The sequence below is a fragment of the Falco peregrinus genome, chromosome 8 (genome assembly GCF_023634155.1).
Source record: "Falco peregrinus isolate bFalPer1 chromosome 8, bFalPer1.pri, whole genome shotgun sequence".
NCBI classification, from domain to species: Eukaryota; Metazoa; Chordata; class Aves; order Falconiformes; family Falconidae; genus Falco; species Falco peregrinus.
In genome coordinates this window covers 2,413,948-2,433,094 of record NC_073728.1, presented here as the reverse complement: position 1 = coordinate 2,433,094, position 19,147 = coordinate 2,413,948, and the positions used below count along the sequence as shown (strand labels likewise).

At 42.7% G+C, this 19,147-nt stretch overlaps 1 protein-coding gene across 5 annotated transcripts; it reads right to left on the bottom strand.

The window, feature by feature from the left end:
* Positions 1 to 114: 114 nt before the first annotated feature.
* GTF3C3 (general transcription factor IIIC subunit 3) lies at positions 115 to 19,022 on the bottom strand. 5 transcript variants are annotated; one of them, XM_055811798.1, is made up of 20 exons: positions 18,889 to 19,003; positions 18,429 to 18,604; positions 17,742 to 17,838; positions 15,013 to 15,203; positions 14,469 to 14,592; positions 13,772 to 13,963; positions 13,343 to 13,508; positions 12,118 to 12,265; positions 10,330 to 10,402; positions 9,236 to 9,325; positions 8,061 to 8,164; positions 7,290 to 7,461; positions 6,642 to 6,844; positions 5,951 to 6,052; positions 4,903 to 5,038; positions 4,011 to 4,248; positions 3,497 to 3,687; positions 2,727 to 2,851; positions 1,779 to 1,931; positions 115 to 780 (listed from the first exon to the last, which is right to left on the bottom strand). In XM_055811798.1, the coding sequence occupies exons 4-20, from the start codon at positions 15,151 to 15,153 to the stop codon at positions 658 to 660; spliced, it is 2,481 nt and encodes an 826-aa protein (XP_055667773.1). In that variant the 5' UTR covers positions 15,154 to 15,203; positions 17,742 to 17,838; positions 18,429 to 18,604; positions 18,889 to 19,003; the 3' UTR covers positions 115 to 657. The 5 variants fall into 5 exon arrangements, with proteins under 5 accessions (XP_055667773.1, XP_055667771.1, XP_055667772.1 ...); XM_055811796.1 differs by lacking the exon at positions 18,429 to 18,604 and having other exon boundaries at positions 18,889 to 19,022; XM_055811797.1 differs by lacking the exon at positions 18,429 to 18,604 and having other exon boundaries at positions 9,236 to 9,322; positions 18,889 to 19,022.
* Positions 19,023 to 19,147: the final 125 nt, after the last annotated feature.

The following is a 19,147-nucleotide window of genomic DNA, read 5'->3' as shown; positions in this document are numbered from 1 at the left end:
CCAGACCATTTGCAAGGTATGTTAAATAATAAGCTGTATGATATTATTGCACTAATTTTTGCTGTAAGGTGTTCAGTAGGCTGTATGTTTGCTGAGAATAAGTAAATGTTATCGTTAACCTCAGAATTTTTATTAACAAGTCCAGAAGAACAAAGGTCACATTGATTTCAGTAAAACAGGAATCAATCTCCTTCAAACAGACCAGCTGCTAGGAATACAAACTCCTAGAAAATTCTGAACACTTTAAATATCTCAAAACACCAAGTTCTCCCTCCTCTAGGGATCAGTATGTGCCTATTTCTTCTACATTGTAGTAATTTAATGCTGCACATGACAAAACCCCCATCACCAGTGAATACGGCTTCTGTTTTCACTGGTGGATTCTATGTGCCAGCCTGAAGGTCCGATCAGAGAGCAAGGCATCAGAGGAGAGGCGCTACTAACAGCCACGCTTGAGCACGTCAGCGCGGCGCAGTTTCCATCCGTATGCGATACGGCCCAGTGGCAGAGCCAGAAACAGTCCATAAAGCTGCATACAGCATCAGCCATGTCTCTGACCGCCCTCGGGGAAAGCTCTACCTAGAAAAAAGCTTCCCCAGCATCGCATAATGCTAAGGTTAATACACAGAGTATCGATCCCACCTGCCACAAACCTCATCACACGACCGCATAGGTATAAAGCATCTTTTGAGCCATTCTGGTATTTCCACTGCTCTGATAAATAAGCGACAAGTTAAAGGCAGTATCTCTTCTCAAGTCTGTCTGATCGGTTTCTATTCCCTGTAAAAATAATTATGAAGAAATATACATTGTTAGTAATGATTAGAAAAGTTATCTATATGCAAAAGTAGTGTAAAACTTGCAACACGAGTAGAAATCAAATGGGATCGTTTCAATGATTCTAGTTCTCGGTGGAAACCAGTGGAATCAAATCACACATTCATGGTTTGTACAGGCTTCCAGCTGTACAGAAACGGAAGCGGTATTCCCTGTGCCCTCCCTCTTTAACGAGTTTCCACATGTTAATCACAAGAGTTCTATAATTACATACTCAAAATGTTAGCTGCAGATTAGGTAGCCAGCTCGCCAGACAGGAAAGTACCAGGTTCACTGTCTCTGCAGGCCAAGTGTGCGTTTGTCCCGCCAGGACCTGCGTGCTGCCTGCATCCCTCCCGCAGCCACGCGGCTGCTGCTCCAGCCCCGCCGCGCTGCCCTGCTCCCACGCCTCTGACACACCGACCCTTCCCGCTGCCCGCGCGCGCTCGGCATTCCCCTGCCCACCCACCCCAGCACGAGGCAAAGACCCTCCCTGGGACCGGCCTTGTAAACCTGTGATACGCCAGCCGGGGTGATCCCACAGCGACCAGCTGGAGCCAAGCCAGGCTCAGGCGCCTTCGGGCCCCCTTCGTACCGCTTCGTGCTGCTCCAGCACGCTGTCTTACAGCGCAGGCGAGGGCGCAGAACTCCCAGTTATTATTTATGGCATGTGATATAGACGAAGTTCAGCTACTTAACGCAGGTAAAAAGTTGTTGAGCAACCCTTTTTGCTGCTACTTCAGCCTATTAGTAAATCCTTCACAACTCATAAACCTCTGAAATCAACACATGCTTGAACACATTACCAGGTGACATCAGGCTGGGGCTTCCAGGGACAAGGGATTACAATACAAATTAAGGGAAACTCAACTACGCAAGTTTTATGCACCTATTTTAACTGTAGCTGAGAAATGATTAACATTGACCTGACTTTATTCTCTGCACGTACAAAGATACGGTACCTCTAAGGTGAGAGGAGGAAGTTCAAGTGCTTTTTGGTAGTAATGGATGGCCAGGTGCAGCAATCCCAGCTGGTGAAGGCCACGGCCAAGGTTGTAGAAAGACTCTTGACAGGGTCCACGCAGGTCCAAGTACCGGTGAAGGAAGGAGAATCCCTGCACACATATTACAGGCATTTGTGAATGTTCCCTTTGAGAAGACGGCAGTGAAGTCTGCCAGAGAACGGCTGTTCAAATGTATCTGTTCACGCTTTTGACCTGTGCTTCCCCACAAAACCATGTGCAAGGGGGAGGCCAAAAGTCAGTCACATGTGATTGCTGAGACCATAAAAACCGCTCTGTCAGTCTCACTGCCATGGGCAACAGCCGGGAGATCTTTTGTAAGTAACTGAACACACAGGTATTTAGTATAGTGCCTGACAGCACTAGCTAGCTGGCTAAACGTGTACGTATGCATGTGGGTGTTTACGTACTCCACACACAGATATGGCTGGGTCATGTTCAGAGGAGCCAACCACCTTAAAAAACATGCAGCCAAAGGACTGGCTAGAGCAAGATCTTATTTTATCTCTAAAAAGTCTTTAAAAGCTAACTCTCCCCCACTTGCCTCTCCAGGGCAAGAAGGAAAATTTGGAAGAAAATCCAGAATGCAGCCACCAAAGCTGAAATTAGTAACATTTTCAAACACAGCTGGCAGCTGCTCGCATCTATGCCAGCAATCACTGCGCGCACAGCACAGCAGGCTGTGTGTAACTAAAAGGAGAGGAGACTCAGATGGGTATAACTAGAGTTCAAAAGCATAACTCGCCTGGGCTCATGTTTCACCACTTCCCTCTTTTGAAACATCACATTAATTATGAAAAGCTATTTTAACAGACTGTGTTGTAGCCAAAACTGTGCAAGATACAAAGCCAGGAAACAGTTTAGGTAAAGCTAATGACACTAACTCACCTGCACGAGAAGAGCGTGCCTCTTCAACACGTATTTCTGAGAAGCCATGTGGATGAACGTCAAGCCAATACAAAGGCTGTACAGAGGTTCATCTGGGTTTGCACGAAAGGCTTGCACATACTGTCCTAAAAAGCAAATAATTGTGTGTTGTGAAAAGCATTCCTTAAGAATTTAAGGGTAAAAAAAGCAAATATTCAAATTAGAAGTGTGAACTGAAAGAAATGGCTTAATAGATCTACATCAAAATACACGACGAAAAAAACCTGAAAGAAAATTCTACGTTTTCGGCCTTCTTTGGATTCCGAAGGAAGAATACAGACTGGGATGTAAAAATGTAAACAGAAACCAACCAGTCTCAGAGGGCAAACACGGTCCTTGCTGGGATTTATATCCTAGAGGCCACACATCTTAAGTGTGACACGTGGAGGGCTTGACTGAAAGCAGTAGGCTTACTTCAAAGGCCTGCTTGAAATGTCCAGCCAACTTTATTTGCTGTGTAAATTGGTCTGCTTCTGTCCTCGTGCTTTATTATCATTAGCCTTCAATTGTCTTTGCAAGTTAGTTACATTTGCAATGTGTGCTGAACTTGAAACATGCCAGCTTATTTTTTATTAGCAATGCTTTGATTTGTGTACAAAATAATTAAAGCACCAGACCAACACTGCAAAGCCACCTAATTTTCTAATATATGAAAAAAATGGCTGTAATAAATTTTTCTCAGAAAAAACACATCACTTGTTGTATTAATATTAGAACATTTATGGTATTACCAAGAGCATGTTTGAAACTGCCAGATACAAACGCGTTATGCCCGTTTAGGACACACAGGGCGTGATTATCGGGATTTTTCAGCATCAAGCGGAGACAAAAGCGATGGTGACGGACATCCTGAGATTGCATAGTGACTTGATTGAAGATGTTCCATAGCTGAGGTTTATTGACATTTTCCATTACCATGATTCTACAGAATGAAAGGTGTATCAGAAATCAGTAAATACTGTACCTGCAATAAAACCTCCACAGTTTAGGATAAAGAGCAGGTCATGACTGAGGCAAAGCCCAGAGTGAAAGACAGAACCAACGGTTCTGGGCAAACCTACCAGCCCACGGCAGGGTGCCCTTGTGGAGCTGTCAGAAAGCTCCTGTAGCTGCAGCAGCCTCCTCTGCTTTAGCAGAAGCTGGAAGGCACCCGCCTGCCTCCTGCAGCTGTATCTGCAGCGGCACGACTACAGCCCCAGTGGAAGCAATAACAGAAGCGACTGCTCTACCTCCTCAGCACCCCACCTGATATAGTTGTACGCTTTTCTGAAGTTCTTGTCCAGAATCGCAGCAGAGAGCCCAAAGTATTCCAGCTCCTTGCGCTTTTGTCTGTCATCGTAAAATGAGTAATATTCCAACGAGGAATCCACTAGTAGCTCTGCCTCCTTGTACCGGGAGAGGTCACACAAGGAATATATAGCTTTCAGGAGGAGGTTCCACCAGTCATCTTTTGTCAGGACACTTGTGAGAACAGCAAAAATTGCTAAAAATATTGAAGTCAGTAAGCTGAGAAAATTAAAACCAGAGCTAAACTAATAAAAAAAAAAAAAAAAGGGGGTATGTACATCAAACTGATCTTTTCAAGAACATTAACAGGTAAAATAAAGATTCAACGTTTACTTTTTTCAGTTGGAGTGCAGTTTGTAAAACGCCAGCAAAAAAACACAAGTCAAAACTTGGGAACAAATGGCAAGAAATACACACAGTTCAAGTTATAAACCGACTACATAAATGCATCGAAATCACTCTTCCTAATCTACCAAATGGTGCTTAAGAATGTGTAGCCTGGTTCAACCCAGTCCAGGCCAGTTAAAAAAGTCACAGCACTTTTACAACGTGTATTTCATCACATTCTAGATTTGCAGGAACTATATTAGCACTGGGGAGAAAGCTGGACTACACGCTCTCTAGAGATCCTTCTCAGTTTGAGTTACTCTGTAATCTTACTAATTCTCTCCAAATGGGGATTGGTCCCTTAAGTTATGTTATCTTCAGTTTTGCTGCCTTCTGTGCCCTAGCAATAAAGCAATGTCAACACGAACTGCATGGCCTTAGCGTGCAAAATAGTCGCACTCATCTCGTTTTTCAGAACTAAGGAGCTCATCTTGTTGCTTCATTTTTAATAAATATTTGTTACCTTTCGCATCGCAATTTGCTGTCTCTTGGTCGTCATTGTCAGAAATTTTATCCCTTGACACCTTAATAAGATAGAGGTGCCTCTCTCCAGATTTGGAACTAGATATCAAACACACCTGAGCTCTGCTCATTGCTACCTAGAAACAAATTCAAGGGCAGCATTTCAGATTACATTAATACATCCTATGACAAAGGCAGCTCTGTGGCCAACCCAACTTGCTCACATCACATGCCAGAACAGTCTGCAGCTCAGAAACGCTGCAACTGAGCACGATCATGCCAGAGAACATTCCCAAGAGGGAATGTATTATCTCTGCATCGTCTCACGCTCCAGCGCGAGCTGGGCTATGCAAAAGATGCAAACTCTTCAAATGACTTAAAAGACTTCTCCTGGGGTTGGAACATCCCCATACATACTGAAATCAAAACTATTTGCCGAGGCACAACAAGAGCAGTGCCTTTCTGTATCTCTTCCAGAAATACATGGCTCATCAGCCATTCAGCCAGTGCAAGGCAGGAGTAACGGCTCTGACCAGATGGATAAAACTAAGGTCTAAATATTCCCCTCCCTCACTCCCTATCTAAAACAAACAAAAACCAATTAACACAAAACTACCACCACTGTATTTACTGGCTAAACAAATTCTTTTTCCATTATTTTACCACAAGAAAATATAAAAAAAAAAACTTCTAAGAAATTAAAAAGAAAACTGTTGAAACAGAAGCCAGCATCCACACTTCAAGAAAGCACTCTGCTGACGGCTAAAAAGGTTAAGAAGCAGCTTTGGTATTCAGTGCGTTCTATGTACACCGAGAAATGCGGAGGTGAAGTCACTGTATTAAGAATTATAAACACAAGTGGTCCTCGGTTCTGAACACAACAGGGAGGAACACCAGCGTTACAGGCTCCCTGCAAGATTATTACCTGACAAAATTATGAAACCATTTGCATATCAAAACCACTAGCTTTCCTCCCGAGTTTGTCACTTGTCTTAACCCAACTCATAGCTATCCAATTTCTTCAAGCGTAGCTGGGAAGACTGCCTTACCTTCAGCAGCATTGCCAGCATCGTAAGTAACGTGTCTATGTAACCATACATTTTGCCTTGGGAATACAGCAGCGTCGAACGATGGAGGAGCAGCTTTAATTCCTGGATAATATTGAACATTATTATTCAACCTCTTACACAGAGTGAGTTTGCAAAACAAACCATTTTGACTCAAGACAGTATTAATAGGATTGTAAAAGCTTCTAGAAAGCTGTAAGAATCTTAGCAGCACCAGGTAAGATCTCCCTCAACTGCCCTGCAGCAGTTGCTGTTTCAGGTTCTTGAATTTCAGAGAATTCCGGCACAACTCTTACCTACAGCGAAGGTGTTGCCGGAGAGGGGATAGAGGACCTTCGCTACGCCACCAGTGACCATCAACAGGGGCCAAACGAAGTAGCTTGTACGTACCAACAGCTGACCAACGCGATGCGAAGTGACTGGCGTCACAACTGGTTCTCAGCACCGACACAAAGGGATCAGGTGGGACGGGGGAAACGCTGACGAAATGGTCAGGGAGAAAAAGCCACGAGGACTCACCCCCGATACCCCGCAAGAACCTCACTGTGCTCTGAAGGCTCACCATCCTGTAGGCAAGTCTCAACCCCGGTCCTATATAGCTGACACCTTTGAGCACTGCCATGGTTTAGCAGAACAGCACAGCCTGAGCTGGCAGCACAGAACCTTTACCCACCTGCTGGGCGGCGTTGGCATCCTGAGCCAGCGTGTCTGGATCATACATGGGCTCCAGAGCCTCCAGAGCTTTCTCAGGCCGGCCCAGCTGCTGCTGAAGTGTTGAAAGTGAGATTCTCGCATCCAGATGCAACGGAGCTAGATCAACAACTTTGGCATAGCTCTCTGCGGCACGCTCCATGTGTCCCAAGGCCTTCAAGCACTCTAGAAATACCATAAACACCACAATACACTTACACGGCAGGAAGAGATGACTTCAAAGCTTGCAAAATAGTTAACATGATTTTCAGATACTTCTTCAGTTAAAACCCCACAAAACACGTATTAATAAAGTGAAAACATTCAGAAATATGCAGAGGCATTCGCAGCTTCACTTAAAACATCATCAACTGACACAGGATGGAATGCAGAACAGATGCTGTTTCATTTACATGAAAATAAAGTATTTTTAGCTGAAGTAAATTTCAATCTACATGAAGAACACAAAAATGCTCCATGACAGGGTTGTCACAGTAAACTCCAATTACAGTTTTGCAAATACCAATTATCATTCCACATGTGAATCTAAAACTCCTGCGATCTTAGGTAAGGGCCCCTGGAAACGCTCAGGGTTGTATTCCCAGCTCTCAGCAGTCCTGCTCCTCCTCACCTGCGTGCCGAAGCCAGACAACAGCCAAGTTGTACCGTTCCGAACAGACAAGGGAACTCAAGAGAGGCAGTGCCGAGTTGTATTCCCCAACATCCAGAAACGCCTCTGCGACGTCCAAATACAAGTCACCCATTTCTTCTGGATTTTGTTCCACCAGAGTGGTCAGAAGAGGCTTTAAAAAACCCACACAAAACACTAACAGCACAAATAACCAACGAGAACATTTCTTCAAGGTACGGTTATTGGAAGCTTACATTTTTATGCTATGATTTTTAGTCTATCTGCATTCTGAACCACATCTCCTTTATTTAAATGTTAGTTTAAAAGTGAAAAATAAAGATCTGAATTTCAGAATACCTGAAAAAGCCACACTTTTCTATTCTAGACATTTCACATCCATACATTTCACATCCAGTGGGTGAAAGTTCCCACCAGTAAGGAGTGCTCTTTATGAAAGAACAGTCTTCTCATTTAGTAGGGCTTTAAAACAAAGTAAAGATGTGTTCCTTAGCGTTCAACAGTTTTGCAATGCGGTCCTGGGCCTGTCACAGCACCCAGGCTGCGAGTTACTGGGCTTTCGTAATACTTCCACTGGAGGCATAACTGATAAGAACAAAAATAGTATTTCTACTGTTAGAGGTTTGCTAGGTTTCTTTCTTGGAGAATTGCTGCAGCGTTCTCAATGACCTCAGTCATACGAAGACAGGAAAAATTACTTGCTTTGGTGATTTATTAAAACATCCCCCAACTTCCAAGTTGGTTTCTACGTACATTGAGTGGCTCTAGGATGTTCAAGTGAACCAAGCACACCATCAGCTTGACTGTGATGTCTATGGGGACGCCCTCAGGGATGCAGCAGCTGACCTTCTCCACAGCTGTGAGAAGATAAGGAATTTCTTTCTCAATGCATAGGCCTTAATAAGCACTTCACAAGCTACACATCCCCTCCAGGCCATGCTCAGCTCCACTGAAGAAAAAACATTCTCACTGACTCTAGCAAATGTCAGTGTAGGCCTGGCCTCTCTCCTTTTATACCTTTCCTGACAGTTGGAACAACTTTTTCCTGCTGTCTCTGATTCTACTAATATCATGTGAAGTATCAAGTGCTATCATTGTCCACTGATTCCAACGGCAGGGTGTCGCAGGATGTGCTTACACCTTTGCCCTCTTAAGATGTCCTTGCTTCATAAAGCTTTCCTTTAGCAATCTGTGCACCTGTACCCTTTTCTCCCTGCTTTTTGAAGGAAATACCCTGTATTAAGGTATTTGTTCTTATTAAGCTAAGTCCTGTGTAGCAGGGATCTGGCTGTATACAGTGGAAAACGCTGTTAAGTACAGAACCCTACGCAACACAGAATGCAATCTGATGAGAAGGCAAAGATGAGACCAAGCAGTTACCCACGACAACGCCAGCACGTTTCGGGTCACATAGTAAAACTCCATTATCAGATTTCTTTCACATGCAGTCGTGACACCTCCTTAACTTCCCTGTTTAAGTTCTCCTTCATCTTCATTCTTATACCAGACATTCAAAGGATGACTGCTATGACCTGAAAAAACTGATTTCTGACATAAGGCTTCCCTATTACTTCTATACCCCCATCTAACTACTGCAAAGCACAAAGTGCAGATTCATTTGTCATTTCTCTGAACATCTTAATACCCAGCATGACAGTAACTATTCACCTACTGATACATTCTTACAAAATTAAAGATTTTCTTTTCAAAGTGGGTAGGCCCTGGGAGAATGCTTTTGGCTTTGGTGGCTGGCTGGGTCAGAAGTAAGTTCTAACTCAGGAAGACAGTACACAGGAAACCTTTTCTGGATGAAGCCCTATTTCTCTGCTGTTAGAAGTCTTTCACTGTTTTTATATGGTTGCAACCAGGCTCCTGAGCGTATAATCAGTTTGCAGACATGTACGCAATTAAAAAATTAAATTACTTACCTGCAGCACTGGATTCTGCAACTGGATGACTCTGGTCGTCAGCCACTGCCTCCTGGTTTTCCTGAGTTTCTCCCACTGCCCCTGCATCTTCTTAAAAAGATGAGCAGATTACCCTAGAAGCACCAGCTAAGCCAGAAGTCACTTCCTTTTGAATCCATAATCAATTGGTAGCTTACTCTGAGAAGCAGATCTTTTTTTTTTTTTTTTTTTTTTTGGAAGGACAGCAGAGCAGGAAGCAGTCAAGAAAGGTATAAAGCGGCTGAGGGCGAGGGACCAAGCAAGGAGGGTACTTTAGAAGCTTTGTCTTAACCAACTGCATACCACAGGTAACTCGGCAATGCTGTGCTACAATTCCTAGACTCATTATAGTCTTCTTATAAATTACCTGTTAGAAGTCTCTATCAGGACAGCTGTTCATTGATCAAGTGTATTTTGACCTGGTCCATTAAAGCAAAAAGCCCACAGACGGAGTTTACACCTACATTGCATTTGGACCGGATTGCTGAACCAACCAACTGGTTTAATTGTAGAACAGATGCCTGCTTATGGAGTTGGCACGCCGCGATCGCTCTACAGCCCAACATTTTCAAACGTAAGCAATGACTTGCACAGAGCAGGTTTCTCAAAGACAACATACTTCATTCAACTACAAGCTAACATCCCTACATTTGTATATACCAAAACATTTAAATGCTTAACAGAAGTAGGGTTTGTGAATATTAGTCTCAGGTCAAAGATTGATACTCTTGAGTATAGATGCCACTAAGCTCATCCAATTTTTTTCAGAAGCTATTTAGCTGGCAGAAATAACTGGTCTGATGTGAACACTCAGAGGAATGTTCAGCGCTTTAAAAGGCCTCCAGTTGCCTGGAGAGCAGTCCTTGTCCTTAATGAGTCAGCAGGGCTAACTGGACATCAGGCTTAACTCCTCACAGAAAGCTGAGGTCATGCCATGTAATGCATTAAAAACACTGAAAAGTTTCAAAAGAGAAAACATGCATCAAAATATACTCAGGAGTTGAAAAGGTAATGGAAAGAAAGATGCCCTAGTAGATGAACAGCAGGGTCATACTAACCACTTGTTAGCTACTTACCTTTTCTCTCCTCTGTCGGACTTTTTTCCGATACTTTCTTTTCAAGTACAATTCCTGCAAAATCTGTAATAACCTAAAACAGACAAGTAATTTGGATCACTTTAATGATTTAAAGGATGTATGGAGTAACCAGCTCACATGGCAGTTGTTCTGGACATCGCAAAAGTTATAAAGCTGCATTCATTTCACATGGGGTTAAGTTGACCAGTACTGAGTCTGATCACCTTACGTCTGTCTGTTATTTCTGGACTACTTAAGATGATCCAATCAGCATCTTTTTAGCAAATACAACAGTTACTTTCATCACAACTAGAAAAGGTTTTAACCTTTATAGCTACTTTTAATGCCTTTGGAAGATGGAAAAAGAAAGCAAAGCACTGAGTAAATAGCTCAGCTCTCCACGGATTCCTCAGCCTAACACCCTGCAAGGAATCCGTAGGTCTGCCTCAGTTAAAAAGGAATAACTGAATAAAATTCACAGCTACGTACAGACATTTTACAACAGCCCTGGTCATGCACATCATGACCTCAATAAAATTGGTACAATTCAATAGAACAACTAATTAAAAAAAAAATTGAAATCAAAGACACACAGTTCAAGACATTCACTTGCCAACAGGGAGCTGTGAGAGGGGGAACACACAAGTGTAAAGGACCATTGTCTGCGACCCAATGCCGTTTGGTATTTTGTCCATGAATTTAAAAGTATTTCAGTCATTACTGTTGCCAAAACAAGAGTGATAAACGCAGAGTACATGGCCATTAGAGGAACATCCCAGACGGGTGTATTCAGGTATATTTTTTAAAGGCTCAGTTTACCAGCTCAAATGCAATTTCAGCTTTCCAAGAACAAGAAACACCATCACAGGAACAGACCTGAGGAGAACCATCAAGCAGAAACAGGGGAGCAGTTCTGCAGCTGAGGACTGTATTACTAAATCTGGCAGCTAAATGCTGGGTACGTAAAATTGACTGTTTGATTTTTAAAACAGGAAGAAGTACAGAGAAGGGTCAGAGGAGTTGTCTGCAGGCTCATGATGCTTTGCACTGATAGACAGTGAGCTAAATAAAATCTTGGCGGGGGGAAAGGAGATCGTTTAACATCAGAAAATGAGAAGGTTAACATGGAGAAAGTCCCTACTAATGGTGTCTCTTCAATCTACCTTGGAAAGGATAACAATGGCCCAATACTAAAGTCTTTCCTCTCAAAGCCAGACCAAATCATCTCAGAAACAGGCCTCAAAAGTGAAGGTTAACACCCCCAGAATAAACTGAAAGCAGATATGCTATCTTCTCCAATTCCTAATCCTTTAGAGTCAAGACATACCGCCTTTCTGGAATGCATGCTTGATGCTTAACCCATGAACTCTTAGCCATAACACGGGTATGCCAGATAAAGCACAACGGTCTGCATTTGAACCATGAGGCCATTCTGTGTCGCCCTTTTAACCTTCAGCTTAAGGAACACCCTTTGCTGGTAGCACTCACAAAACCAGATCGTGGTCCTCTCTGGCTACTAAGATTAGAGCAATTGTAGAGAAGGAAAGGAAGGGTCCCCAGATTTTAAACCTGTAACAGCATACAAGTCTATCAGCCCCCAGGTTCTTAAATCAAGCTGTTAACTTCAATGCTAAGTACTACAGAACTAAGAGCAAGCAACCTGTACCTGATCAGCTCTACCACTATAGAAACATGACCATATTTAAGCACTACAGGAACATAAACTGCACATCCTGACTTGTAAAGAGGTGCCGAACACGATACAGAAATGCATTTAATTCTCCATACCGCCAATGCTTTGTCATACTGTTTGGAAGAAATACACAGTTCAGCTGCGATGTTAACATCTTCCATGGAGACAAGGCTCTGGTGTTTAGCAAAGGCTTCTTCTATTATCTCAATAGCAGAGGTTACATCATTTGCTTCATAATAACTCCTACAAAACACAGACAATAAGTATCAGACAATAAGTATTTGAGATAACTGACAATATGTACTTTGAACACTAGTGAAAGGATTTTCATATTTATTTTATTTTGCCTATTAGCAAATACTTTCATTAGCAAGAGTAAGTCACAAAAGACAGTGAGAAAGGGGGTGCTTTTCCTTGCCTTACAACTGTTGACAATTTTTATGTATTTCAAAGAAATTTCAAAGAACTACCATGTTTTTTTTCCCCTGTGTTAGGACATTCCTGGAGTTCTCATCACAGTATCCCCAACCTTGAGCCAGGTATCAATACTGTATCACATTAACCTAGTTTCAGGAAAACCTTCAACAACAACATTGTTACAATACACTGCCTTGCATTTTTTCGGTGCATTTCACAGCCACAAACATCAAAAGACTTAAAACTGCTCTGAAACAAGTCAACAACAGCTTACTACAAGTTATGTGTGAGAAAGCTGAGATACAAAGTAGTTAAACAACTTCCTAAAAACTACCATAAGAGAGCTACAGGCTTTAATCACCAGCCTTCCCTGCCTCAGGCAAGCGTCCATGACTTGATCTGCTCTCTTAAGCAGAAAAAGGGAGGCAGACTTCTACTGGCTCCAGAAACAAGTGACAAACGACATATAAATTACATTCTGCTGCCGATGGTTCCTATTGCAGATCGAATACTTTGTTTCATTCAGATTTGCTGGCAATAGGTTTCCAGGTCTCTAGTGATATTATATGGTTAAAAACCATACTGCATTTGTATACAGTTGTCCGCTGTAGGCATTTTTCCAATGCTCAGTGTTTGCATTTTATTCTCTTAGTGTAAAAGAATGGAACACTTCTAAGATGATGCATTGATCCTACCCAGGACAATTCCCACATGTCAGCCTTTGGTAACATCACAACAGCTGGGGGGTGCATGCCTGTGGGGGGGTCACTCCCACCAAAACCACCTGCATTCCTTGATTTCAGCTACATACCCAGCTTGAATCAGCTGCTCAGGTTATTAATATCAGCTTTTGAGAAACCCTGGAAAACCAAATCGCAATATTTTTAACTTATTTTAACTTACTTTGCCATGTCTCTGGCCAACTGCATAAAGCGCTCTCCATCGGAGGGAGACAGGAGGTTCAAAATACGCCTGTAGCCATCCATGGCCAACTTATGTTCCCCCAGCTGCTCATACAGGCTCGACCTCTCCCACAGGTACCGCACATTGGTTGCATCGTATTTCAGAGCTACAAGAAAAAGTGTATTAGGAGCCTAGTTGAGGAAAAGGCAACAATGGATTTCACGCTTATTTCCCTGACTACGTGAACGTTAATGGACACGCACAAGGTTTCTCTAAGAACATGACATCCCGTATTACAGTCACTAATCTTTTACCAAAGTCCAGACAGAGGTACCAGAATCTTAGCAAACTAAAAAGCAGAAGAAAACAAAATGATTGCCATTAGCACCTAACATTTATTTTACATGATTAAAACAGATGCTACGCTACCTTTTGTGTAGCAAAAAACAGCCTGTTTGATATTGTCCTGTTCCAGTGACATTTCTGCTAGTCTAACCCATTCCTCAGTATCACTTGGATTTAAGTGAGCTGCAATCAGTTCAAACTGTAATGACTTCTCCATATCACCCTGGTCTTCATAGATCATGGCAAGAGTGGAAAACGGCTCATGAGCAAGAGGAGCTGTGCAAGACAAAAAAATGATTAAGAACTATTATTTTAAAACCACCTTGAAAAACAACTTGCTTTTCTGCAAAAACAGACAGCAGAATTATATGGAACACCACCATTGGTGTTTAAATTCAGAAAAAAACTTGCAGACAAGCTTCTAGTTCCTTTTTGTAAATTATTAAACAGCCTAACCGAATATAACAACAACCATTTACAAGCATTATCCTACACTGTAAGTTAGGCCAATGATCATACCCTGGTTCTACAAAGACAATAAAAGCAAACTGGATAAAGCTAAGCAAAGGCCAGGCCTCTGCAGAATTAGGGTGCTAGTTTCCTTTCATAAGCAAAACAATATAGGAAATGCACCATATATTCTTAATTCCACACTTCTTATACAGTGACTTTCCTTGTACAAGTATTTTTCATCATCAGTGAAGCCATACTGAGTTTTCTGATGCACCGTCGCAATTTCACCCCGCCCTTAGAGCCAAGAAGTTTTACCATTCTAGCCTACCTTGTCGAATGATTTCCATGCACATTAGAATAGCCTCCTCACGCTCTCCTCGAGCAAACCTGATATTGGCCTCTCCCATCAGACCTCTCAAAGCACGAGGAAGCTTGCTGCGAGGTCTTTTCTCCTAAAGGGAAAAGGGGTATTGTTTCTACCGAGGATTCAGCAGTGCCCAAATTCACGAGACATCAATCACACTTGTGTCTAACACAACCTAATAACAAGTTATTTAGTACTAACGATATTAAATGACTGACTGAAATGTTTGCTTATTTTCAGAACTGACACAGTAACTCAGATATGTAACACAAACATCATCCAGACACTAGAAAAACTCACTTCATTATTTCTGAAAGTTTTCAAACGGTACTCTACAGTAAATCTCAGAAAACCAAAGACAGGTGACACCACCATAAGCATTAGTATCCTACACAGAATTATTTTTCAGGCCAGGTTCTCAGCAAGTAGCTAAAAATCACATAAAGTGGCATTTATGCACTATGCTGCAGGAGATACAGGAAAGTTACGTGAAAGTTTAAATACTTGCTTTCATCATTTTCTTGGTCTCTCGATTAAGTACCATCTCCAATACAAAAACATCTCCAGCTGTGGGTTGCTCAGTGGTTTCTTCTTCCTCTTCTTCCTCTTCCTCTTCATCCTCGTCCTCATCATCATTTTCCCCAAGCATGGATGCAAAGACCCGATGAACAGATTTACTGACGCCATCTGAAGTTTCTCCTGGTTAAGAAAGAAGCAAGAAAGGTTTACGATATCATCAAGAGTACACGCTGCTTATCAGGACAAATGCAGAGAAAACTGCATTGTTCGTAATTAGTAGCCCACTTGAAACAGCTATTTGATATGAAAAAGGCCTGCAGAAATTCAGAAAAACTATTAACAACCTCTGGTTCTAAAACTCTGCGTGATTCATCACCAATGCTTAGCATACACCAACCTCTAACATTTTTTAGATATCTGAAATGAAAGCATGCAGGAACACACAGAATGAAGCAACAATTCAAGATTTTTCTCAATCCATACAAGAGAAGCATATTAAGCAATTTTCAGGCACTGAACTGGATGGATGGAATAAAGCTTTTCAGCTGAAGAGGCTAAGTGAGCAGACAATTATACCTAACGACAGTCCAGCACCCGACTTCTAGAAGTAATTTAAAACAAGATCTTGTAACCACTCTATCCATGACAAAAAGTACCTTTCAACGTGTGTAAATGCAAAATCCAGATTATTCACATTTCTCCAGAAAAAGAAATAATTTTTTTTTTTAAAATAAGTATGAATATGATGCAATATATATCCAAAATAAATATGCTTAAAAAAAAACAACCTCACATTTTTTAATTACAACTTTTCATTACTAAGTTAACCCAGGGTTATAACCTCCCACAAGTCTGTACCTATGCAAAATATCAAAACCTGTAGCATTTAAAAGTTTCAGCTGGGGGACTGGTGTCCCTGCCCATCACAGGGGGGCTGCGACTAGGTGATATTTAGGGTCCCTTCCAACCCAAACCATTCTATGATTCTAGGATTGGGCACCTAGAAGTTTGATAAAAGAATAACCACAATATCAGGTTGGGACTGAAAAATAAATCTATCATGTATTGCTCATAAACAAGAGGGAACTGGGTACCTCACCTGAGTTTATGGTTTCCTTTTGGGTTATTTTGATTCTAGATTGGATATTAAGTATCTAAAAATCACGACTTTTCTTCCTCCCATCTAAAAAACCCTGATTATTGATTTTATTTCCCTTTTATTTCAGTCTTCTTGGCTGCAGGAATCATCTGAAGATTGAAGCAGATTAGCTCTGAAGATTCACATATCAAAAGTGGTTTTAACAATGACCTTTACCTAACATTTTTCTTCTGAATGTCTTAAGTCTAATAGCAGCTCTTAAAATAGCGATAAATATTACCAATGCTTCCTTGATTCTGAATGCTCTTGAGTCTTCCATGCTCTCCGTAGTAGGAGCAGAAGTAACACTATCACACAAATCTATCAGGATACCTTTTTTTCTTAGATGATGGTGATGTGCAGACTGGGTGGAATACAGAACAGAAAAGAGCAGGCTGGAAGTATTTCAGAGACATCAGCAAAAAAAAGTGGTCAATAAGGAAGCACAGTTATCTGGCTCCAACCACACTTCAGTGTTCATTTTCTGTCCTTCTAGGATGAGGTCTAGCCATGCTTTCAAAATCAAGGCACCACTGGTGCACATTTTAAATGAGACAATTTCAGGCCTATTTTTGAAATTTAAGAAAAAGTCAACCAACCAACCAATCAACCAGAATGACAAGAATTTGCAGAAGAACAAACACAAAGAGATCAAAACCTGCACTTTACTATCTCACAGCACTGGCAATCCTACAAGAGTATGCCCTGACTGGCACATGGAGAGCATCTCTCTGAAGAGAAGGTGTCTGAAACAGACTGCAACACTAAATCCCAAGCTCAAATCCAGAACTTGAAGTGCGGGATCAACAGGCACTGACACAAACTAAAGAGAGAAGAAGCTCTGCTCTGACCACTTCCTGCACGTCCTTTCACTATGTGAGAACCCCAAGGAAGTTACGCTTATTTTGCTAAGGCACCTAAGGAGATAGTACCATCCCAGTAACTGCGGGGGGGGGGGGGGGGGGGGTGTGTAGACTGGGACAGGGACGGATGACCTCAAAAACCAGCCAAGGAATCTGTAGCTAGGAACATCCAGCAGAAATGACGATAAAGGCAGGCACTCCAAACAGACCAAAGAACAACTAAGCAGGAGAAAAAACACCAAAAAAAAAAAGAGAAAAAAAAACCCCTCTTGGTTTTAGCTATTTCACTTTAGATGACAATGGAAGAAAGCAACACTCATACTACAGCATTAAATATTCTGAAACGTTCGAGATAAACAAGAAAAAAGCCAAAACAAAACAGAGAGAAGAGTGAGACAAGTTAAAGACTCTGAATTATTTGTAACTTTAGAGAGGGTAAATTGAAGCCACATGTTAAGAAGCCAGGAGGGGGGAAAATGGGAATGTTTCCCAGAAAAAGACGGCCAACTGGCCAGCTCCAGTCCCTTAGAAACACTGAAACAAAGTTAAACCCCTGGCTATGACTCAGAACATCCTACAAAGATAAACATTCTAACAATGTGCTTCGGTACCTTGCAGGTTCAAAAGAAGCAGCCAGGTATTTAGAAAAACTCAGTTGTGAAAGAAACAAACGCCTTCAATGACCTTTTAAATACAAATGATTATGTTAACATTTACCATCGGTTTCATCCTGACTTTGGGATTTCCCGGATGCTTTTCTGGATGAAGACGGAGCCTCTACATCTTCAGTGGCTTCCTCAGCATTTTCACCATCCTACACACGCCAACAATATTAGTTTGCAGCTTTATAGTATGATTCATTGGTACTTCCCCTAATATTTACAATTAGCATTTAGAACATGGGTTTCCAGCTCATGCATTGCTAGTGAATCAGGTGGAATAAGTACTGTATTTTTAAACCAACAAATCCCAGCATTAGCTGCTTTCAAGACATTCTTATCAATGTGAGGTGACTCCAGTGGTGACTGTTCACGTTACTTTTCACCAAAGATACTAACTAGTTCATTGCTTATTCGGCATTAGAGGGAGGCAAGATGATACAGCTGATTGATATTTCCTTTTGTGTTTTAAAAGGCTGGCTTCTAAAAGGATTTGTCAAGTATTGGTAACTTTTTTAAAATACAAACCAGCACTTGTTAATCTGGTATGAAGGTTGCCCTGGGATATCGCTCATCCCTCCATGACTGATTTCTGCTGGATTTGCTCTTTGAAGACCAGGAAATGCAGAAATTCAGCTGCATTTTCACATAAACTGCATTTTCATATAAAGATGGCAAAGTGAAAGGTAAATACAATGCTCCAGTCAAGCACACAGAATTACTCAGGATACCTCCATCTGCTTACTTTTGGACACAAAGCCGTGTCTCCCTGTATTTATTGCCGCCAAGAAGCCACAGTGATTACCAGACAGCTGAACTGGATCTCTTCCTTAGATCCCGCACACAAGATGGCAAGGGAGCAGCAGTAGCATACGTGGGACTGATTTTAGATCAAAACCTGCTTCTGCTCACTGCTCTGGCCTGCAGAAGGCATTAACGATGGTGCCTGGGGAAAGCATCGCCAGCTTCTGCCAAGGGCAGGGCTGCAGGCCCCAGGGCTCCGCGCCGCCCGGCGGTGCCCGCTCCCCGCAGCGCCCGGCTCTGCCGGCACCTCGCCCGTTACGGTCAGACACACAGAATTTATACCCAGCACGGCGGGCACAGACTGCGGCCGAGGAGAGCGGCGCGGCCCGCAAGGCCAGGCAAGGCCCGCGGCTGCCACGGCGGGAGGGAGCGGGCGGGGGGGCCCGGGGGGACACACGCACCTTCTCGCGGCTCTTGCGTTCCTCTCGCCGCCGCTCGAACTCCTCGAAGGAGATCTTCCCCTCCAGGTACTCGATCAGCTCCGGGCTGAAGCCCGACATGGCGCTAGCACCGCCCCGCCGCCGCAGGGGAACACTTTTGAAGCGAGGACGCGGGTCCTCCCGCTATGGCGCCCGCCGCGCTACGGCGCCCGCTCGCAGGAGTTCCGGCCCCGCGCCGCCGCCCGGGGCCGGGCGGCCGCGCCCCAGGAGCTGCGCGGCG